Genomic DNA, 25,397 nt, shown 5'->3' on the forward strand with positions numbered 1-25,397 from the left:
GAAAATAGGAAATTGTTTCTTTTGCCTTTTACCCATCTCAGTTAAGGAAAGCCAAGCAAACCTTCCTATGTTCACCTTACCCATGGATATGCACATTCCAATGTGGCCACCAGTTTTCCTGGTGAGCAGCTGGACTCACTTCAAGGGATGTGTGAGGAGTTTTAAAGCTTCTTAATTGAATTACTCATCATTCTGCTTCTCCTTTTATAATTCTTATATTTCTATAATTCTGCCGGGGTCTACCAGCACTACTAGCCAACTTCCTTTAAAAAAATTATCAAATGCACCAGTAAGTTGGTACTTGATCCTTGGGTTGTCTATCTGTTGTCTCTTTTTGCCTGCGTAATCAGCACTTGTTTTCTAGCTATACATGCTTTACAGATGGAGTGTCCTTTATGCCACTTCAAGTCATTGTTGAGAATGTGCTGCAGCCAACCTACCTCCATCAGGCTTCTTATTAATTACTTTCCAATCACCTGTACTTTGGATTCTTCTGAGTACAGTGTTTTATGACTTCCAAGCATATAACATCACCAGAAGATATTGACATTAAAGAAATAGAGTTTTGTAGCAAAAAACAATTTGAGATCCTTGAAAGTTCTGTGCTTTTTACCTAATGGAATCCATTCCCATTTCTTCCTCCTACTCAGTATTGGACCCAGCTCATTTTCCATCTTCAATGCCTGTCCAGGATATCTCTCTCTACTTTCTCCTCTCTTCCCCCCTCTGGAATATATTTGTATATATTGAATTATGCATATACATAAATATATATGTTTATATATATTTATTAAATCCTACTGATGGACTAGAAGACCCATCCTTAAAGAAGAATCCTAGATATTTCCATTCAAAGACAGAGACACAGAGACAGTGTTATATGTGTGTGTGTGTGTGCAATTTTTACTATATTTATACATATGTGCATATAAATTTATACAGATATATATGGATGTATATAAGTGTGTATGAACCTATATAATTTGGTCATATAAAGTATAGTGGTAGTCTCTCGGTGACCGAGAATGACGATTGTCTTTGTGCAGTTTCATCTACGGTGTACCCTCATGTGGCTTTGGAGTCCAAAGGCTGAGGCGCAGAGCCTGTGGCACATGGGGCCTGGGACGCCAGTTGTTACGGGAGGTGCGGCTGTGGCCTGGTGTCGGCGTTCACGCGCAGCGGCAAGACGTCGACGTCGCTCATCTTCAAAGGTGGTGGCGGCATGGTGAATGTGGGCTCGCCAGCTGCTTCTGGCAGAGGCAGCGAGTTCTAGTTGCTTTGGTGTCATGCCAGCCCACTTCAAGTTGGACTTTAGCTGATCCTTGAATCTTCTCTTTGGTCGGCCTTGTTTCCTGAGTCCAGCTGACAGTTCACCATAGAATACCTGTCTTGGTATTCGCTGTGGGTCCATGCGGATGACATGTCCAGACCATCGTAGCTGGGTTTGGAGGACCAGGACTTCGATGCTGGTGGAGTTGGCTCTGTCGAGGACTTCCTGGTGGGTGATTCGGTCCTGCCATTGGATCCTCATGACTGACCGGAGGGAGCGTTGGTGGAATTGCTCCAGCTGTTTCATGTGCTTCCGGCACAGTTTCCATGTCTCACACCGTACAGGAGCGAGCTGAGGACCACTGCGTTGTACACTTTGAGCTTCGTCGCAGTGCTTACACCTCTGTGTTGGAGGACTTTGGAGCGCAGCCGCCCGAGTGCCTGGCTAGCCTTTTGGATCCTGGCATTGATCTTGTGGTCTAGGGACCCGTCGTTGTCGATGGTGCTGCCCAGGTACTTGAAAGTGTTGACGTTAGAAAGCTGCGTGCCGTCGATTGTAATGCACAGCTGGTTCGTTGGCCTCCCTGGTGCAGGTTGGAACAGCACCTCTGTTTTGCTGAGGCTGATAGTCAGGCCAAACAGTTTTGTTGCGGTGGAGAACCTGTCCACAATGGTTTGGAGATGATTTTCTTGGTGGACCATGAGAGCACAGTCATCTGCGAAGAGAGCTTCCAGGATGAGTCTCTCTGTTGTCTCTGTTTTTGCAGTCAGGCGGCGAAGGTCGAATAGTGAGCCATCCAGTCGGTATTTGATGTAGACGCCCAGGTCTAGATCCATCGCAGCATGTCGTAATACTTGGGTGAAAAATAGGTTGAATAGTACCAGAGCGAGGACACAGCCTTGTTTCACGCCTTTGGAGATGTTGAAGCGATCGGAAGTCTCTCCACCAGATAGGACTTCCCTGTCATGTCGACATGAAAGAGCTGGATCAGTCTGATGAATTTTGCTGGGCAACCGAGCTTGCTGAGGATCACCCACAATGCGTCCCTGTTCACTGTGTCGAACGCCTTTGTCAGGTCTATGAAGACAATATAGAGACTTAGGTTCTGCTCAAGGCATTTTTCCTGCATTTGCCTCACCGTGAAGACCATGTCGATGGTGCTGCGATCTGGTCGGAAGCCACATTGTGATTCAGGCAGGTTCTGCTCCAAAACAGATGACAGGAGTCTGTTGAGTATAACACGGGCGAGGATCTTTCCAGCAGTGGAGAGTAGTGAGATGCCTCTGTAGTTGTTACAGGCTGCTCATGCGCCTTTGTTCTTGTATAGGGCTATGATGGAGGCATCTCTGAGTTCTGGGGGCATGTCTTCCTCTTCCCATATGCTGGTCAGCACTATGTGGAATGCCTGGAGCACCTTTCCATTTAAGACCTTGTACACCTCGGTTGGGATCCCGTCTTTACCGGGTGCCTTGCCTGCACTCATTTGTTTAATGGCTTTTTGGACTTCCTCTATTGAAGGAGGGATGTCAAGTTGTTCAATGGTGAGGTTTTGAGGGATCTGGTCAAGGGTGCTTTGGTCGACTGAAGAGGGTCGGTTGAGAAGCTGACTGAAGTGTTCTTTCTATCTGTTGCTGATGCCTTTTTTATCTTTTATGAGAGTGTCACCATCAGAGGATAGCAAGGGAGTGGTTGTGGGTTTTAATGGCCCATAGACAGTCTTGAGGGCACTGAAAAATTGTTTATAGCTTTTCGTGTCAGCAAAGTGCTGGATTTCTTCTGCCTTTTTTCCCACCATCGGTCTTGCATCTTCCTGATCTCACACCGTGCCGTGGCTTGGAGAGACTTGAGTCTGTCCTTTTTAGGAGCAGAATTTGGGTTATTTTGCCACTCCATAAAAGCTTTGTTCTTTTTGCTCAATAGGTCTTCAATAGCAGTGTTGTTCTCATCAAACTAATCCTGGTGGTTGCGTTGTTTGGGGCCTAGGACTGCCTTTGATGTTTCCTTCACTGCATCTCTGAACTGGTTCCATTTCTCAGTTGAGCTTCCAGTGAGTGGTCACTTGGCAGACAGCTTGTTGTCCAGGCAGGACTGGAAAGTTTGCAAATAAGATGGATTTCTAAGACGACAGAGACACAGAGACAGAGTGTTATATATATATATGTGTGTGTGTGTGTGTGTGTGTGTGTGTGTGTGTGTGTGTGTATGTGTGTGTGTAATTTTTACTATATTTATACATATGTGCATATAAATTTATACAGATATATATGGATGTATATAAGTGTGTATGAACCTATATAATTTGGTCATATATGAGCATATATAAATATGTATATATATGAAAGGGGACGCTAGGCAGTATGGTGGATGGAGTACCAGGCATGGCAAACAAGTGAAACCAGCCATCTCATTCACTCTGGAAATAGTAAAGAACTAGAAACCAGGGAACCAGGGTTCTCAGAATGGCTTTGAGAATATTGGTCTATGGTGTCTAAGGCTTCTTCCAGCTCAAGCAACATAAAATAAATACATTATTAAAATTCTAGAATTCTTCTTTCAGGTTGGACCTTCCAATCTAACAGTGGGGTAGAACTTTAACTCTGGGAGCTAGGACTGGATTTTTCTCAAATTATTTGCACCTTAATCAGACTAAGAGTATCTAAAGCTGTGCTATTCATTTTCTCCATCAAGTTACACTACTCCCTTTAGGCTAATAACCTAATCTATGACTAGATAATACATCTTGAAGAGCCTTTCAATTCCAATTCCACTCAACCAGACTCTAACTCTAATGGACATGTTTGATATTGAGAAACCCTGAGCCAAGACAAAAGCTTCTTTTAAAAATATACATTCTTGGGGGCAGCTGGGTGGCTCAGTGGATTGAGAGCCAGGCCTAGAGATGGGAGGCCGTAGGTTCAAATCTGGCCTCGGACACTAGCCCTTACCACTCTTCTGCCTTGGAGCCAATACACAGTATTGACTCCAAGACAGAAGGTAAGGGTTTTTTAAAAAATGCATTTTTAATGAATCCCTGGGCTCCTCCATTTCTCATTTTTAAAAAGGCACACAAACTCCAGTGAAACAGAATAACAATCTTTGGGAAATTTGCCCCATGCAGCTGGTACAGGTGGTGGTACTAGACACTTCATGTCTGATCTAAGTTCCTTGAGTATATGAAAGATATCATCTCAGTTTGCCCAGTAAAGAATCTTGCCCAGACAGGTGCTTAACTAATAAAAACCATTAACAAGAAAAATAAAATAATTATATTTTTACAGGCATGAAACCTCAAACCTTTGATTTCTCCCACTTTTATTCCTTGTTTTCCATCACATTTTCTCTCTGTAGAAGAGAGTAAAGGGTCAGACTGATCCAAGAATGAACTTTATCCAGAATATTACTCAGAAAAATGTATCCTGGGAATTTCCAAACCTTAAAAGATCAAGAGAAGATTCTCTTTCGTCATTAGTGCCTTATTAATGACAGACAATGACAAATTCACAGAACTTTCTTTTTCATCATTAAATACTTTGAATTTGGGTAAAGTCCAAAGAGAGATAGACTTCATGTTTACATTTTATTTCAAAGAAGTTATTTCTCCTGTCACCTGTCAGTCACCTGTCAGTCACCAAATCAAATTGTGAAGTCAGATTATATCTTGGAGCTTTAAAGTAAGAAGAAGAGAGAGGGTAAGGTTGGACCACTGTCAATCTCTTCTAATAGCAAAGAAAGCCAGGATAAATCACACAGAGTCCATCCTTTTCACTCTTGTGAGAGTTCCATTTTCCTAAAGCATAGCAATGTGTGAAGTTTCAAAGGTCTAGTTGAAAATTTGGGATCTTATCTAAACTGGCTGAGTGGCACACAGCCACATTCAGTGTGAAACATCTCTCGATCTTGGTTAGTATTCAGGAGGATTGAAATGTTCAAGTTGTAAGACTAATGTCAATCCAGCTCTCACTCTTTCCTCATTAATATCATTCATATGTTCTAATTATAAGAATTCCATCTTTACTGGTTTAAATGCAAATGATCCTCTAGAAGGAATTTGAGGAGGGTTTTGTGATGAGTTGACGGGCAAGTCTTCTCCATCTCATCGGTTCTGCTGAGGTTTATCGAACAAGGGGCAAAACTCTTCATTCAAGGATTAGAAAGAAAGCTTATGCTTGCAGATGCTCCAAGGAGATGTAGCACACTGATTCAAATTTTTCCACTCTACAAAGTATATGAGTCGACAAGACAAAGACAAGGAGTCGACTCATCTCCTAGTTCCAAGACTTTGGGCAAATCAATTAACCTCTCCGTGAGAGTTTCCTTATAAAAGGGACAGGACTACTTTCACTACCTAATTCACAAGGTTATTGTGAGGAAAGTCCTTCATGAACCAGAAACTGTTATTATCATCAACTACACACATTTACTTAAATGCTTCATGCAGTTCCCCAGAAGCAGAGCCAGAAGAGACATGAGAAAGCTCTAGTCCAGAAGTTCGTAACTTGAGGTCCATTGTCCCTCAAGAGTTCATGGACAGATTTTGGGGAAATCGGTGACTTGGGTGGGATGAAAATACACCTTTATTTTCACTAGCCTTTGGTTTCCATACACACACACACACACACACACACACACATATATATATATATATATATATATATTATATATATATTATATATTTAAAAACATTATTCTGAGAATGGGTCCCTAATATTTCTCATTTCCCCTCCATATTCTTCCAGTGAGAGGCAAAGTTGCATTCTGGAAAAAGAGCTACCCTTGAAGAGAAGAAAACCTAGGTTTGCGTACCACCTCTGATTCATTCTATATGTATGATTTGCCCTCTCAGTTCATCAAATTACTCTTTAATAACATAATTTGCATAATAGTTGCCAATCTACCTTCAATGATGGAATTTTCTCCCTGAAAGTTTCCAATTTTGATGAAATCACAGTCTTTAAAATATTGAAGTTACAGATTGCCCAAAAGTCAATTAGTCCATCAACAAATATTTATTAAGTGCTGTGCCTACCATGTGCCATGCACTGTCAATGGATACAGAATTCACGAAAATGTAGGCAGATGTAAGCTGGATGCAGCAGATAGATGGATAGATAGATAAAACTGCATTTCATGACATATGTAAAACCCAGTGGATTTGTGTGTTGGCTATGGGGGGGGGGACATGAATCATGGAACCATGGAAAAATATTCTAAATTAATCAATAAAATTTAAAAAAAAGAAAGCTGCATTTCACTGTGCTTCATTCCTTTCCAATCCTATGTATTTTATACAGTAAAAAACATGTCACCAGACAGCCAAAGCACTTCAGAAAAAAACAAGTTTAAGAATCTCTCCACTGTCTATAGGAAACAGAGGCTTTCTTTGAGGTGACCAAGGATTACCTTTGTACTTCCTACTACAAGTTAGAGAGTAAAACTGTTTTATCAGAGTCCTCCAACATAAATATTAATTGTCGTTAGAATAACTGGCTAATATTAATGGTATTGTGGCTTTAGTGGAGAGGAAACAAATGAAAAAGCAAATAATGTGATGCTCAGTACTCTTAGAAGCAACTTCTATAAACACATCTATAAATCACAGAATTTAAAGAACTAGAAGGAAAGGCAAACCCTATGTTTATTTAAATAATATTTTATTTTTCCCTAATTACGTGTGTAAATAATTTTTGCTACTTGGATTTTTTAAGTTTTGTGTTCCAATTTTTCCCCCACCATCCCTACCCTACTGATCCCCTTAGACAGCAAGCAATCTGATATAGGTTATACATGTGCAATCATGTAAAACATATTTAGGTATTAGTCATTTTGTGGAATAAAACTCAACCAAAAAAAAACCCCAAGGAAAATGAAAAATAGTATCCTTTGATCTGCATTCAGATTCTTTCTCTGGAGGCAAATAGCAGTTTTCATCATGAGTCCTTTGGGATTGTCTTGGATCGCCATATTGCTGAAAATAGTTAAGTCATTCACAACTGTTCACCATATGACATTGTTACAGTGTACAGTGTTCTCTTGGTTCTGTTCACTTCATTCTGCATCAGTTCATGTAAGTACAGGATTTTATGAAATCCTCCTGCTCATCTTTTCTTTTAGCACAGTAGTATTCAATCACAACCATATACCACAATTTATTCAGCCATTCCTCAAATGATGGACATTCTCTCAATTTCCAATTCTTGCCGCAATAAAAAGCTGCTCTGAATATTTTGGTACCAATAGTTCTTTCTCTTGTTTAAAACGACATGTAAAAGGTTCAAAGGATAGTCACAGTTTAAGAGTTGTCAAAGTAGAGCTCCAAATCGGTCTTTCAAAATGGTTAGATCAATTCACAACTCCAACAACAATGCATTAATGTTCCAATTTTCCCACTTCCCTTCTAACATTTAACATTGTCCTTTTCTGCCATATTAGACAATCTGAGAGGTATGAGGTTGCACTCCAGAGTTGTTTTAAGTTGAATTCTCTAATTAATAGTGATTTAGAGCATTTTTCTATATAACTATAGGTAGCTTTGTTTTCTTTGTCTGAAAACTGCTTATTCAGATCCTTTGACCAATTCTCAATTTGGCAATGAAAATTTGACTCTAAATATTTGAAAAATGAAGTCTTAAAATTTCCCAGTTTTCTGCTTTCATTCTAACCTTAATTGTATTGGTTTTCTTTGTGCAAAAATCTTTAAATTTAATATAATTAAATATATATAATAAATAATTAAAATTTTCCATGTTATATGGAAATCTTCTATCTCTTGTTTGGTTATAAGTACTTTCCTTATCCATAGATCTGACAGGTAAACTATTCCCTGCTCCAGTAATATGCTTAGGGTGTCATAAATGTCCTTTATGTCTAAAGCATGTACCAATTCTGACCTTATCTTAATATACAGTATGAGTCTGGTCTATACCTAGTTTGGGCCATACTGTTTTCCAGTTTGCCTAGCAGTTTTTGTCAAATAACAAGTTCTTGTCTCAAAAGTTTGGATCATTAGATTTATGAAACATTAAATGACTATCATCATTTACTACTGCATATTGTGTGCCTAATCTAGTCCACTGATCTATGACTCTATTTCTTAGCTGGCATCAGGTTGTTTTGATGATTACTCATTTGTAGTTCAGTTTAAGGTTTGGTACTTCTAGACTACCTTCCTTCACATTTTTTTCATTAATTCTCTTGATATTCTTGACCAAACTTCCAGATTAATTTTATTATTTTTTCTAACTCTATAAAATAATTTTTGATCATTTGATTGGTATGGTATTGGATAAGTAGATTAATTTAGGTAGAATTGTCATTTTTATTATTTTGACTTAGTTTTTCCCAGTAGCAATTAATATTTTTCCAATTATTTCATTGCTTAGATCAAAGTGTTTTGTAATTGTGTTCATATAGTTCTTGGGTTTACCTTGGCAGATAGACTCCCAAGTATTTTATATTGTCTAGATTTATTTTAAATGGAATTTCTCTATCTCTTTCTCCTGGACTTTCTCAGTAATATATAGAATTGCTGATGATACATGTGATTTTATTTAACATCTGGCAACTTTGCTAAAGTTATTAATTATTTCAACTACTTTTTAGTTGGTTCTCTAAAATTTAAACTAGTCTTATAGTTAATTCTCTAAGTATCCCATTATATTATCTACAAAGAATGATCATTGTGTTCTTTCACTGACTATTCTAATTCCTTTAATTTTTTTCTTCTTTGATTACTATAGACAGCACTTCTAGTACAATAATAATGAGGCTCCTTGCTTTACCCCAGATCATATCAGAAAGGCTTCCAGCTTATTCCTATTACAGATATGCTTTCTGATGTTTTTTATGTAGATACTACATGTTGTTTTAAGGAAAGATCCATTTATTCCTATGTGCTCTAGTTAAAACTCAACTTTTAAAAGCTAAACCTGAATCTCAAAGAGGTTGTATCAATCTTCTTTTTGACAACTCTCAAAGCAAATTTTAAATGAAAGTCTGACAAAGAAAGGGTTACATCTCAAGTTATTGAATTTGTTTCTACTCTGGAGAAACAGTGATTTAGTGTTTGGTTGGTATTAGTGGATTCACTGAGTGTGATGAGACCTTGGTAAATTAGAGCTTCAACTAGACTAAATTACAGAAGTAATTCCCTTTTTAGAATACTTTAAAGTTTCTAAAGCATTTTCCTCCAAGGAAAGATGGCAGCTACCTTCAAGTGGAATTATACTAGCTCACACCTGTCTTGGGACTCTTTCCCAGTCCTATTAGTGCTTGCCCACTTGCACCATGCTTGAAATGCTCTCCCTTCTTACCATGTCCTTTTACAATCCCAACTTTCCTTCAAAAATGGTCTCCAACATTGTCTTTCCTGATCCTAATAGGTTGTATCTGGCATCTCCCCTCCCAATTCATTTGTCTCTACTTTGTGTATATTTTGTATTGATTACATGAGTACATGTTGCCCCCCCCCCATAAAATGGAAGCTTCAAGAGGGCAAGAACTATTTCATTTTTTTTTAAGTTTTGGAAATTTTTATTTAATTAATTAATTCAGAATATTTTTCCATGGTTACAAGATTCTTGTTTTTTCCCTCCCCTATTCCCACCTCCCTCCTATAGCTGACACACAATTCCACTGGGTTTTACATGTGTCAGAACTATTTCATTTTTTATTCAGTATCACCTGGCACATGGTAGGCAATTGATCTATGTCTGTGGTTGCCACTAGTCTCCTCTCCTAGCACCTTCCTCCTCTCAGAGAGTGCATGGACTCTCCCTTTACCTCCCCACCATAACTTTTCCATTTCCCAGCCCAGTAACTGTTGTCATTCATCCTGGTTTCCAATAAACTCTAGCCCCAGGAGGCTATTTCTCTAATTTCTCTCCTGGCAGTAGACCAGCAGGAAGCCTGAGGAGCAAGATTAAGCTAAGCCCCCTGGACTTGGGTTCAAACCCCGACTCTCACCTATGTGTCCTAAAGAAAGTTATTTCATTTGTAAAGCAAAAGGGTCAGATAATTTCTGAGGTCCTTTCTAGTTTGGATCTTGTAATGAAGAGAGAGAGAATAGTATATGTAGATGAGGATAAAACTCAAGGATCTTGGCAGATGGAAGAGATAGTCCATGAAGGAAAAAAGTCATGGGCACTCCAGAATGAAGGCTATGGAAAGCGCATTCACTGTGTAATTATCATGACCAAGTAGAATTCTAAAGAAGAATATGAGGGGCTCAGTTCACTTCCTTCTCTTGCAGAAGTGGGAAACCATGCTATCAGGCTCCATTGATATATTGGTTAGTTTTTCTCATGTGCTTCTTTTGTCTTTCTTTTTCATTGTTATGAAGGCTAGTTCCTGGGTGGTGGAGGAATAGGGATATAATTGGAAATAAAGGTGATAAAAAAGCAAATGGCATAGATGAAGCATTTCTTTACAAGATAATATGTCCAGGGTCTGCTGTTAAGCCAAGCAAGCTATAATTGTCGGCATCTTTATTACTGTGGGGGCCAGAGAAGGCATTTTTGAAGGGACTTCCAAATAGGTTAGTGAAGAAAGAGCACTAGTTCATACTTATGTTTATATACTTAGCAGAGTGTCACACACAGTAATAACTTGAGAAATGATTGTTGATTGATTGGTTTTGGAGTCAAGAGCCCTGGATTTGAATCCTGTCTTTGCAACTTATTAGCTAGGTGACCTTGGCCAAGTCACTTGACTTCTGTGGACCTCAATATCTTTGTCCTTACTAATTAATGATAGTTCACAATTATATTGTTCTTAAAAGCTGACAAATCACTTTAAATCTATTATGTCATATGAACCTCACAATAGTTCTGGGAGGAAAGTACTACCACTATTCCAATTTTACAAATGAAGAAACACAAGTCCAAAGTCACACCAGACAGTGTCCAAGGCAAGATTCAAGACCAAGTCTTGACCCCAGGGAGGTCATTTTTTAAGCTGCCATTCTATAAAATGAGGTGATTAGATTAGATGAGCTCTCAGGACTCTTCCATCTTTAGAATTTCACGATATTCAAGACTGTATAATTATCTTGACCAAGCACAGGGTCATAGAAAAACTCACATTATGGGAATACTTTCATCTGAAAACATTCATGATGTTAATGTCTTCCAATTTAAGCTGTAGGCTCACTAGCCACCAGAGATGAGAAATAAGGGTCCAATGTAGAAAACAAGGTTGAGAGGCCACCACCCAAGCAGAGACTTTTCTAGTGAGCACAAGGGAAAAGCCAGAAATATTGAAATATTTATTATTATTATTATTAATGCATTGCATTATATATTAACATTGGCATCAGAAAGAGAGTGATTTGTTCTTCTCGAAGATTTGAGTAGACCTAGTATTGTCAACCAAAGTTTTGGGGGATTAAAAATTTTTAAACACACCTTCCACCTTAGAATCAATACTAAGTATTGGTTCCCAGGGCAGAAGACTGCTAAGGAGTAGTTAATGGGGGTTGTGACTTTCCCACGGCCACAAAGCTAGGATGTATCTGAGGTCACATTTGAATCCAGGACCTCCCATCTCTATGCTTGGCTCTCTATCCACTGAGCCACCTAGTTGCATCATTTTGGGAGATTTTTGCCTCTACTGCAATCATGAAAATATGTCATGATTTAGAAATCCCTGGTTTAGATTGATCATTAAACAAGCCATTGGATTTTTAAAAAAATAAATCTTATAACCTAAGGTAGGTCACATAAATGTTATTATCTCCATCTTAGAGATAAGGAAGTTGGCAGTGGAATGACGGGGAACATGGGGAGGTTTCAGTGTCTTGCCTACAGTCTCACAGTAAATGTCAAATCAGACTTGAACTCAGGGTTTCCCCATCCAAGCCCAGCCCTCTGTCCCCTCCACCATGTTGTCAATCTCCAGCCAGGTTTTAGATGTTCCGAAAAGCCCCTTTCCCTGCAATGGTCAGGTTTTCAAAGCTAACATCTACCTCCCTTCCTGGCTTATTGATTCAAACTGTGAGCCTTGGTTCATTCTTTCCAAGTGAAAAATGAGCAACTTCCCAGGCTCCCAGATGCCTTTCTACACTAGCACCTACAGAGCTGTCAAGCAGCATCTCCATGCAGAGTCCGAGGCTGCTGCTTTGTTTGTTTGCAGCCCCAGGTTCTCCTTCCTTTGGGATCTGCACAAAGAAAGATCAACACAAAATTCTGTATCTGATATGCTGAGAAATTCCATGCTGTTTAAGAATCAAAATTCACCCAAAGGGCTGAGCTTCTCTACAGAAATCATCAGCCAGAATTCACACCACACAGAGTTCTCTCTCCCTTCTTAGAAACATTTGTTTTGATTTGCATCAATAATGCCTTGAACTGTATTGTTTGATTGACTTGTGGGGTCTTGGATTAAGTATTTAGATACTAGCTATGTGACCTTAGGTAAGTCACTTAACCCTGTTGGCCTCAGTTTTCTCATCTGTAAAATGAGTTGGAGATGGATGGCAAACTATTCCAGTATCTTTACCAAGAAAATCTCAAATGGGATCATGAAGAGTTGGACATGACTGCACAACAACAAAAATGTGCCAGGAATTGTGCTTAAGTGCTGCAGGTTCATAGAAAAGCAAAAATCCTTGTCCTCAAAGAGCTTAGATTCTATCAGGGGAAATGATATGTAAATTACCAGGTACATAAAGAGATATGAAGAATAAGTAGAAAGAAATATTATTGGGGAAGACTAGCAGACAATAAATATAAGGTCCCTAGAGCATCTAGGGTGACCAGAGAAAACTTCAAGTAGAATGTGTCATTTGAGTAAAGTCTTAAAGGAAAAAAAAATTTTTAAGCATTTATCAAACACCTACTGTTTGCCTCTTTCTGTGCTAGAGACACAGACACAAAAATGAGAAAGCCCTCATCTTAAGGAGTATGTAATTGGCTGAGAAGTTACAACATGTTTATAGATAAGTAAATTCAATTTATTAAGTACTTCAAGGTCTAGTGACTACTGGGGGAATCAGGAAAGAGCTCTTTAAAGGGTAGGGTTTTCATCATTGAGAAGACCTAGGGGTTCTAACAGATAAAGAAGGGAGAGCATGGTATATGTGTCATACTTTTTTTTTGGTCATGTCATAGTGCAACATAGCATGACAGCCTAGCAACAGTTAGGTGGTACAGTGAACAGAACTGCAGCTCTGGAGTCATGAAGACATGAATTCAAATCTAGGCTCAATCACTTCACTATCTGCATGACCTTGGATAAGTCACTTAAGCTCGGTCTCAGTTTGCTCATCTATAAAATGGAGATGATAACAGCATCTACCTCCCAGAGTTGGTGTGAGGATCAAATGAGACAATAATTATAGAGCAGATAGTAAAATCAAAATTATCATTCTTATTCTTGTTATTTTATTTTATTATGTATAATATAATATTATTATGTGGAACCATTTTATATACCAGAGGAAGTTATATTATATCATAAAGTAAACAGGTAACCATACTAAATGCACCAATTAATTAGAAGTTTATTATGGTGGTTCTTTTTCAGTTGTTGTTTATTTAGTCATTTCAGTCATGTCTGACTCTTCATAAACCCATCTGGGTTTTTCTTAGCAAAAATACTGGAGTGGTTTTCTGTTTCCTTCTCCAGTTCATTTTACAAATGGGGAAACTAAGACAAGCCAGTTGTTTTTGTCTCTTCATGACTCCATCTGGAGTTTTCTTGGCAAAGATACTGGAGTGGTATGCCATTTTCTTCTCTAGCTCATTTTACAGGGGAGGAAACTGAGGCAAACAGGGTTAAATGACATGCACAGGGTCACACAGCTAGCAAGTGTCTGGAGCTGGATTTGAACTCAGGAAGATGAGTCTTTCTGATTCCCAGTGCTCTACCCACTGCACCAACTAGCTGCTCCAATCAATAGATATCCCCCTTGTTTTCAGCTTCTGGCTACTAAAGAAATTTGGAGCTGCATTGACTGGAACAAGAGAAAGAGTGAAATAATTAAAGTATTCCAAAGTGAGCCTATATATAGAGACATAGATATATCTGAGCAGAGGATGAAGATTATATTGTGATGAAGAAGAAAAAAAGAGAATTGCATGTTCAGGCAGAATAGGGTCAGATGAAACATATTACCTCTTGATTCTAATTTATAAAGGAAGGCTGCCTGGGGTTTAGGGAGTGAGAGAGAGGAGCAGAGATTGGGAATGCTCCTTGGAGAGGGATCAGAGGACTTGCTTACACTTGCTGTCTTTCACAGCTATAGATGCATCTTATTTGGGAAAAATGCCAAGGTAGGGGCTGCAATTTGGGAGCTTGAGGGAGTGGGAATCTGGGAGTGCCAGGGCTGCCCAGAGCACGTGCAGCCTCTTCATTTTTCTCATTCACTTCCCCAAGAACTAAACATATTTTCCATTCAAAAATAAGAAATCACTCTGAGATGTGGGGAGATGGGAAGATGAATGGAAGCTAAGGAGGCATAGTTAGAAACTTCTTGGTACTAAGTAGAAGTGAACTCTTGTAAGACAATCTATATCTGGTCACTCACTCTGCCACGAGCTTGGGACCAGCCCTGCTCATCATTCCAGGGGTCCTCAGTAGGTGGAATGGCGTAGGTGGAAATGAATGGAAGACAGCTCTGTGTGTGTATGGGTGTGTGTGTGTGTGAACCTGGGGCCAGGTTCTGCATGGAATGGCTGCTTCTCCATGCCCAGGGTTAGCTTTTATGTTTAAACCCATTTTCTTGGCACACAGCTATATTATTCAACATACATGTTCAAATAAAGATAATTGGAAAAGTGATACATTAACTTTTAACAAATGGTTTGATTAACATTCTAAGATTCTACACACATATTGTAACTATTCTAACAGGATACACAAAGGTTTTGCACAAGATAAATGATTTTGTCACAGGTGGCTTAATTTTCTCATTAACCTGTGAGGAGCTTGAGCTTACAATCAAGGACCATCACTTATTACCTTTAATAATAGATAATCAGAAATTCTAGAGACAATCAACAATAATAGTAGTGAGGTTGAGAGATCAAAGGGGTACTAAAAACACAATTCAGATTTAATATTAATCATTTTTCAGAGTTTGTTGAGTTTTCCAAGAAGGGTTTTGCTTGGTAAATCAAGTCACTGAGGCATGATGTATCAAAGCATATTGTACAGGCCTCTCCTTATGAATGATTTATGTACTGGCTTAGAATTAGTTTCTGTGCATGGGAGTAGGGGATTTGGGGGCATGGCTTTTGTGGGCACACCTTTCATTAGAAATTATATACCTAAGCAAAAGTTAACCCACGATAGTCTTTTGGGTTTGGTTTTGTGAGTCTGATATTTTGGTGATATTTTGGGGAAATAGTGCGCAAGTATTTTGCTCTTATATTATTCCTTCTGAGTCTAGAGAGAGAACAACAATCATATCAATTCCATTAGTAAGGGATGTTGATGAGAGAAATCACACAGAGGGGGCTTAGTGAATGATTCCATCCTGCCAAGGAGCCACTTTGTGACCTTTTGGCTTCCATGTGTGACTTTGTCAAGACATTGTGGCCTGATGGCTCCCAGCATCACTCAGTTTATCTAAAGAGGTTTTTCTAAATAGTTATCAGTTAACACCTGTGTCCACTGTGAAGAACGAGGCTCACTGACCCAATTATCCAGAGTGAAGAAACGTGGTTTTGTTGACAAATTACCTCTATTTAGGGATAGCCAGCTGGTACCCAACCCAGGAAGATATATCTTCCTGAATTAAAATCTAGCCTTAATTTAATTAAAATCAAAACATACTTACTAGCTGTGTGACCCTGGGCAATTCACTTAATACAGTTTACCTCGGTTTCCTTATCTATAAAGTGAACTGGAAAAGGAAATTTTAAACCATTCCAGTATCTTTGCTAAAAAAAAAAAAACAAACAAAAAACAAAAAAAAAGGATCAGAGAGAGTCTGACATGATTGAAATAACCCAACAACAACAACAAGGACCTCTGCTTTGAGCTAGTATGGTGTAGTGGATAAAGAGCTGGTCTGGGAGTCAGGAAGACCTAGATTTTAGTCCTGTTTCTGACACAAACTGGCTATGTGACCCTAGACAAGTAATGTATCTTCTCAGTGTTTGAGAGAACTCTCTAAGATTGTAAATTGAAATATAGGAGCAGATCTCTATTGGTAAATATATTTTACTCATTGGGAACACTCAACACTAATGAAATTATAGGTCTGGCTAAAGAAGACCTCTGCTGAGGAGCACTAGGGTACATTTTAACTTACATGCTTTAACTATTGAATCTTGATTGAATTGAGTTACTTTCTCTTTCCAATAGGTTGCTGTAAAGGATTTGATTCTAGATTTTCTGTTGGCCATGGTGGGATTTCATTGGTTAACTGAAAATTAGGGATATGTGTTGCCTTCAAGATTATCTAGTCTAATATCCACATTTTGTAAATGAGGCAAACAAGGTCTAAAGACATTGTCAATTGCCTAAGTTAATAATAATAGCCAGCTACTATTTACATAGTACCTTAAGATTTATAAAGCACCCAAAATATCTCATTTGATCCTCACAACAATCCTGGCAGGTGGGTGCAATTATTGTGCCCATTTTATAGAGAATGAAAAATAGGCAAACAGCTACAATGACTTGCCCAGGGTCCCTCAGCTAGTAAATATCTGAGGTTGAATTTGAGCTTTGGTCTTTCTGACTCCAGGTCTAGTGTTCTATCCATTGTTTTACCTAGTTGCCTACTAATATAATGAATTAGCACAGAACGATAACTGTAACCTGACTTACCTTATTACCTTAGTCCATTCACTTCCTTTGGAACTATGCTATCTACAAGCTTATCCTATTGTTCATCAGATTTATTCATGATCCACCTCTCTATTCCTATTTCCCTACCTCCTCTTCCCTTCAATCAGTCAACCAATCAGCAAACATTTAAGTGTCTGCTATGTTCCCAGGATTGTCTGGGTATTGGAGATTTAAAATGAAAGTCATTGCCTTCCAAGAATTTCAATTCTAATGGAAGACCGCACATATATATTCAAAATATATGTAGAAGAAATATATACTGAAAATATAATCAAGATATAAAGAATATATACAAAGGAAATTCAACACTGCTAAAAATGATCTTCTAGACTTTGCATAAAACTTTTCACTTTATTATTTTCTTTATTGGTTGTATGTCTGTGTGTATTCTTTATAGTTATTTTTTAGCCTCCATACTTGATTCTAAGTTTCATGAAAGCAGGGACAATTTCTTACTTATAGATACACAATATAATGGATAGAATTTTTAGATCCAGGAAGACCCAAATTCAAGATCTTCCTCCAACCCACCCTAGCTGTGTGGCCATGGGCAAGCTGGTTAATGTCTTGAAGCCCCCATTAGAGATGAGTTCCTAATCTATATCAATGGAAGCTGGATCCCCATCCTGATTATACCACATTTGTTGTTCAGTCAGTTCAGTCACATCCAACTCTTTGTGCCCACAGTTCAATACAAAGGAGGAAGAGATTTTCCCCTTCTTTGGCTAATCTATGCCTAAATTCATGAACCCATTCTTCAAGGCAGAAATAGATCTTAATGACAATAACGAGACTTGTATACTTGCAAAGAATCAGGCTGACCCTGAAGAATATGACTTTACTTAGATTCCATTTAAATTGCTTCCTGCTCTGAAAGTCAATTAAGGTGTTTCTTCTACTTGCAAACAATTGGTTGGTCTGTTGCCTAAAAATTCTCTGAAGACTTCCAAAAGTTCCTTTCCTCCATCAGGGCATGAGGCAAGGGCATTTTAGGATAGTGTGGGTTGGATAGAACATACCTTGCAAAATTTGGCTTAGGGGGTCCCAGAATGATACCAACACCACTGCTATGAACAGGACTGTTGGGAGGAGAGAGCCTTTAAACATCTTTCCAGATGGGCACTCTTGGGTCTTGCTTCATGAGCATGGGCTAAATGCTTACTTACATAGATAAATGTGTGAATTGATCACTGTAGGTTTTCCCTCTGCTAGTGCAGACCCCAACCCTCCTAAGTCTTTACCTCTTTCTATAGAATATTTGCTTGAGGCCTTCTTTAAGAAGAGAGCTTCTTAAGGGGTTCATTTTCTCCAATGATGGGTCAACTGCTCCCAATGGTCATGAGACAAAGTTCAAATTTTAAGAGTGTCAATAGTTCAATCAATATTTGTAAATGGTTTCAAAAATGGTGATTCTTTAAACTTTATGACCCTTTTGCCTCCATTGTGGAGAAAATGAAAGAAACACAAGATCAAAGGCCATTTTGTATTTTTATCCATTGGCTGAGATACCACTAGAGCCAGAACTAGGAATGTATGCACCCAGGGTGATTGCTAAAACCATGCCCAGAGTGGAGAAAAGGACAGGGACATAGCATCACAAAGGGGAGAAAGCAATCTCAAGGCAGTAGCACACATTTGCTGCTATTTGAAGTAACTTCTGCTGACTTGGTAATCAATTCTATTGTTTCTATGCTGCTAAAGAATTATAAGTGCCGTTGTCACCAAGTTTGATATTTCCCTGGTCTGGTAACCTCAGGCAAAGCTCTGATCATTCTACCTTAGTTATAATTCTGGGCGCCATGACTGAAACTATTCATCACCTGGTATTTGGTCTTCTGCTGACAAAATATCTCCATTATCTATATGTAACATACAAATCAGCAGAATTATGTACCCTTTTCTCATATGTGAATATAAAGGGTCCCAGAGACCCCTGATCACTTCATTTAGGTGTTACCTTCTGCCTTCAATAAAAGCAACAAAGCCTAAGTTAGATTGGAAAGAACATTTGCTCTGGAGTCAAAGGTCATAGGTTTAAATCCCAGTAATGGCCTTGAACCGATTTCTTTACCTTTCTGGGTCCCAGTTTTCTCTCTGTAAAAAGGTAAGGGAGGTTGGACTAGATGGACTAGATATCCCTTCAGGCTCTGGACCTATGATCCTCTGAATTACTGTTGACTCTGAAGCCTGGAGACTGTGATCAATTCCTTCTGTCACGCTGAGGGTTTTTACCTCTCATAATCCTACCCTGCGATGTTGACTTCCACTGCTGCTCTCTCCTCCCAGACCCAACTCATTTGTTTATTCTTCTTTCTTCCTCTTCCCTCTTTGGGCATCTGGCCTTTTACAAAGTCAACATGACCTTCTCCTCATAGAAGCTGCCTTCTAAAGGACACTCATTCCCTTCTCTTCCAGTGCATCGTCTGGGACTGGGACTCCAATGGCAAGCATGATTTCATCGGAGAATTTACCTCGACCTTCAAGGAGATGAGAGGAGCGATGGAAGGAAAACAGGTAAGAGCTACGTGTTTGGGGAATTTCTGGGTTTTTTAGTTCCTTCTGAATTTACTCTGCAACTTGTGAATGTTAAATGTTTAACATTGTAATTCTGAGTGGTTTTGTCCAGTCTTCTTCCTTTTGAAAGAGGGTCAAAAGTTCTGTACAGGAAGCAGTTACATAACTAAACATCACTAGAACAAGGATATAGGACTTTATCTGTGTGCAAACTCTTCCCAGACATGGACATCAAAAACTTTCTCTAACAGTCTTTGAGAGTCACCTGAAGCTCATTAAATTCCATACCCATGGTTACACAGCTAAGAGGTGTCAGAGGAGAGACTTGAATCCTGGACTTCCTTAGTCCAAGCCCAGTATTCTATCTGGTTAGATAGAGTGCTCCACAGTCATCAATAGACAGGGACAGGGAATAGGGATTGGACCTGGGAAACCATACTGTGAAAAGTACAATCTCTTGAGCTTATGCAGGGCAAATGGTTACATTAAGAACAGTGACATCTTACATGTGTTTAAGACTTTTAAACCCAGAAACACCAATGGCTTCCCAATGCCCATTCAATGCCAAGCACCTCATATACATTGAGTTCTTACAACAGATATTGGGAGCCACACTCAGGAGCTGGTTTGAATCTCAATCCTGCTATTTTTACCAACTGTGTGACCTGGGGCAAGTTGCTTCCTTTTGTCCTGGTTCTACTTCCTCATTTGAAAACTTTAAAAATGTGGATCTCTAGATCTTAAGAGGACCAAAAAAATAGGATGCAAGGTTCATAGTACTTCATTTTACAGGTTAAGAAACTCAGCAGAGGGTTTAATTCATTTGCCTAAAGTCAAACCCATGTTTTCTGCTTTGCACTCCACTTCACTGTGTCTATTATCTATTTTGTCATGACAACAACCCAGAGGGCAGGTAGGTCATCATCACCTGATCTCCTGAGAAGGAGAGGAAGGTTCAGAAAGACTGACTCTTCTCAAAACTTCCCCAAAGTACACAATAAGTTGCTTGTAGGAATAAATCAGTACTGAATTAATTCTCTTGCTACCCAACACATACTATCTCTACTACAGCAATGAAGGAGAGCATTATTCCAACACCCAGCAGGTAGATAAGAGGTAAGAGAATAGTCTGTCTCTTGCTTAGCTTTTTATTGCAGGGTTTTCTACATGCCACCTGAACTCCAATCTCAACTTTGCCACAAATTCTTTGTTTGCATCCTTAGACCATCCATTTTTCTCTCTGACTTGTTTTCCCATATGTAAAATGGGGTGGAGAAAGATTAGTAAGACTAGATATTCTCAAAGGTCCTCTGTGAAAGATTTTTAAATTAAAAAATCAATTTACATAAGAAATGGTTACATGTTGTACTGATATATTTAAGAGACAAGGTGAATAGAGAAAAGGACTTTGAAATCTGGAAGATCTGAGTTCAAATTCTGCCACAGACACATCTGAGCTGTGTGACCTTTTTTTGTGTCAGTTCCCTAACCTGCAAAATAGGGATAATAATGTCACCTCCCAAGTTGTGGGGAGAAAATGGGTTAACATACATAGAAAGCTTTGCAAACCTTAAAGTAAAATTATATTATTATTATATGATCCCATACTGTTGTTATCATTCTAAGAAAGTATTTAAAATAAAAGTGTTACTCATCTCAGTTAAGTGCCTACTCCCAAAACTCAGTGTTTTCTAATTTCGCAAAGTCCAATCTATAATGTCCAAGAACTCTCCAGTCCATGTAATATAAATATGCTTTTCAATGCTCTATGCATGCCTGTTTTGGCAACCGACTAAATAAATAACTGTTCAGCCCCCACACTGTGGACATTTGATATATTCTCAACATGGGGGCTCTTTACTTACTGGTTTGTGTTATTTATTTTTGCTTTGGGAAGTGGGGCATGAAGTCAAAATGAAACTCTCATTGCTAAATGGCTTATATGGAAGATGGTTTTGACTTTGCCTTAATTGAAATTTAGAAAATGAACTTCTTCTGACTCCCCTGCTGGCTGGCCTCTCTGATCGAAGGGCAAAAAAGAAGAAATCTGTCATTCTCCATTTTGTAGTGATGTTTGAACCTCTGACACCATCTAGGGAGCCCTGGGAATGCCAGTGGGCCAGGAACTGACATCAAGAATCTGAGGGCTGTCGTGTATGGATGGGAGTAGAAAGTGTATGTGTGTGTGTGTGGGGGGGGGGGGTAATGGTTAAAATTGTTCTACTTAGCCCCTCAGCTGGAAGTTGCAAAGACAGGTTTAGGTTTGCAGTAAGGAAAATGCTCCTAAAGGAGCTGTCCAAAATCAGAGTGCTGCTTTGGGAGGAAGCAGTTTTGCCCTTCTTACAGAGTTTCCCAAAAAGGACCAGGTAACCCTTCATTGGGAATTTTAGATTAGGAGCTGAAAGAAACCTCAAAAGGTTATATAGTCCAATTGCCTTATTTTGAAAATAAGGAAACAGGCTTGGTGAATTGTCAAGGGCCACACCATTAATTTGCATCTGAGGCAGGATTTGAATTTTCCTGATCCCACAAAGCCAGCATCTTAACCATTACACAGTACTGCCTTGAAATGTTATAGAAGAGATTCTTGGTCAGTTGCAGTCTGGGTTAATTGGCTTCTCAGGTGCCTTCCACCTCTGAGCTCCTCTGATTTGGTCATTTTGAGCTACCCAAAGTGGACATGAAGACCTGCCAATTTGAAGTACCATCATCGCACTGCTAAAAATCTCAGAAAGTAAATAGATTTTTTCCCCTGAGAAATAAAGATCAGGATATACATTGCCTCTCCCCCAGAGTTAAATATAATGAGCTCATAGGCACACCTACTACACAAGGGGAAAAGACTAAATGGAAACAGCAGATAATCCTAAAACAATGAGAAGCCCAGTTTATAGGCTAGTTGTTAAATAAGAGATATGAGATTAGGAACTTGAAAGCTAGATACTCAATTCTGCTCCCTTTGGATGAATCTGAGGAAGGAACTTGCATGTCTGATGCCTCAGTTTCCCCATTTGTAGTATTTTTAAAGAATAAATATGCAATTTATCAGGCTACCAGATTAATTACTAATTAAAATTATTGTCAAGCATCTAGTCCTCATTTGACAAATGAGGAAATGGAGGGTCCTTGTTCCATTATTGACCAAGATCACAAATATTTTCTGTGCTAAGCCAAATGTATTCTATATATTATAGACCAAGGCAAGAATTTTCATTATCTTTGTAGTACATAATAGTAATCATCATAATAATAATGTTAACAACTCATATCATGAAGTCATTTAAGGATAAATCCCAGGGCACATTGCTATGAAAGAAGGAAAGAAGGAGGGGAAGGGAGAAAGGAGACAAGGAAGGAAGGAGGGAGGGAAAGAGGCAGTAAAGGAAGGGAAGAAGGATACATCATTTATTAAGCACCAATTATAGGGCATGCACTGTGCTAAGCACTTAAAATTATTATCTCATTTGATCTTCACAATGACCAAGGTAGGGGCTACTCTTATTGCCAATGTAAAGCTGAGAAACTGAGGCAAAGATTAAGGTTGCAAAGATTAAAATAAGTGCCTGAGGTCATGTTTAAATTCAGGGTTTCTTGATTCCAGACTCAGAACTCTATTCTCTTTACTACCTAGCTGCTAGCATCATAACAAATGAAAGAAGTACTGAAACCTGAATCTACATCATCTGACTCCAAGATCATGGTTTTCCCCACTGTTATTCAATAGTTTTTCAGTAATATCTGACTCTTTGTGACCCCATATGGGGTTTTCTTGGCAAGGAGAGTGAAGTGGTTTGCCATTTCCTTCTCCATGTCATTTTAAAGATGAGGCAACTGAGGCCAGGTTAAGTGACTTGCCCAGGGTCACAGCTAGTAAATGCCTGAGGTCAGGTTTGATGAACTCATGAAGATGAATCTTCTTGACTCCATGTGCAGTGTTCTATTCACTATGCCACCAATCCATCCTATACTTTGTGTTTAAGCCAACTTGGGGCTGAGACAGGGAAAATAAAGAAATCAAAGGTGGAATAAAGAGACCTAATCCTTTAATATATGAGGAATCTGGTATGCCCAGAGCTGGTGATTCTGAGGAGGGCAAGTAAATCCTTAATTCAGATTCCTCAATTCTAACTCCAACAGAATTTGAAGCATCAGATCAATTCTTCTCCATGTATTATCACCAACAAAATATAAAAAATAAGGAAGCATTATGGAAGATGTCATGGACTATTTTTGGTGAACTTTTTAAAACTGCTAACATCTAAAATCTGCTTTATCTCCCTCCCATCTCTCTCCATTCCCAATGAAAAAGAAAGGAAAATAAAATTTGTTTCAGACATGTATAGTCAACCAAAAAAGCCCACATCCTTGGTCGTGTACTTTAATATATATGCCTCAATCTTAATTGATGTGGGTAGCATGCTTTCTCATAAATCATCTGGAATTATGGTTGGTCATTGCATTGATCACAATCCCTGAGTCATTCAAAGTTATTTTTTAATACTATTGTTATTATATAAATGGTTCTCTTGATTCAATTCACCTGATTCTGAATCAACTCATTCAAGTCTTCCTATAATTTCTTTGAAACTGTCTTTTCATCTTTTTTATACAACAGCACTTATATATACCAGATATTTATATAACTATAAGTTACATGTCATAATTTATTTAGCCGCTCCTCACTTTATTGGCACCACGTCAGTATCTAATTATTTGCTTCCACAAAAGAACTGCTATATTTTTTTTCTTTTGTATATGTCTATTTCCTTTATCATTGATTTTTTTTAGTTATTGACCCAGATGTGGTATCATTAGTTCAGAGGGTATACACATTTTAATAGCTTTGGGGGCATAGCTACAAATTACTTTCTAGAATGTCTGGGCCAGTTCACAGTCCCACCAACAGAAACGTACCTAATTTCCCACAGTCTCATCAGCATTTGTCATTTTCCACTTTTGTAAACTTTGCCAATTTGATGAGTGTTGGGTAGAACGTCGGTGATGTTTTTAATTTTCACTTCTTTTGTGATTGCTAATTTAGAGCACTTTTCATTTGACTTTTGAGAGCTTAGATTTCTTCCTCCAAAAATTGCTTTTATTCTTAAGTTGACCATTTATCAGTTGAGGATATCTAACTATTTCTGGATGCTTTGGTCAGCACATACAAGGTAATATACAGGAGACACTGCCAACTTTAAAAAGGACAAGTATCCAAATTTCAGTTATTGTACTTGTGATTTTGTTTGTTGGCATTCAAATATAAATGAATGAACAAATGTGAATTAATGAAGCATCATTAAACACTTACTATGTGCAAAGTCCTGGAGGCACAAATAGAAAAGTATGGCATTTCCTGCTCTCAAGGAGCTTACATTCTAACAATAAGGAGAGGATATGTAGAAGGTTTCTGGTGCAATTCAGATGGGAGGGTGCCATGATCCTTAGGTACAACAGCAAAGCAAATGTTAATACTTCAAAGCAGTTAATTCTTCTCTTATAATGTCATTTCCACTGATAAAGTGATATTGATTTTTGTTGCCAAACTACTGGACAGACAGAGGAACTTTCTCTTTGGGTGCTTCAATAGATAAAAGGTACAGAAGCAGTTGCCAGGAAGTATCTCCACAGATTGTCCCCTAGGTTGATGGCTGAGGAATTTGATCTGGAATATTATTCCTAAGATCTTGAGTTTAGGGTCTTGGTTTATCTGGGATTTGGGATCTAATAATGGTCAAGGTGGTAGTGGTGACCCAGAGGTGGTCCTGGGACAAGTTCTTATAATCATACAGGCTTAGCTTCTCATAGCTTAAGAGTTTTT

General features: G+C 38.6%; 1 protein-coding gene across 1 annotated transcript in view; it reads left to right on the top strand.

Annotated features, from left to right (window-relative positions):
- Window positions 1-25,397, top strand: part of CPNE4 (copine 4) — a 509,113-nt gene that overhangs the window by 420,368 nt on the left and 63,348 nt on the right. The window contains exon 8 of the mRNA XM_001369385.4: window positions 19,481-19,579. Coding sequence (XP_001369422.1) covers window positions 19,481-19,579 — 99 coding nt within the window. The remainder of the gene's footprint in view (window positions 1-19,480; window positions 19,580-25,397) is intronic.

This window comes from Monodelphis domestica, chromosome 5, assembly GCF_027887165.1.
Source record: "Monodelphis domestica isolate mMonDom1 chromosome 5, mMonDom1.pri, whole genome shotgun sequence".
Lineage (NCBI taxonomy): Eukaryota > Metazoa > Chordata > Mammalia > Didelphimorphia > Didelphidae > Monodelphis > Monodelphis domestica.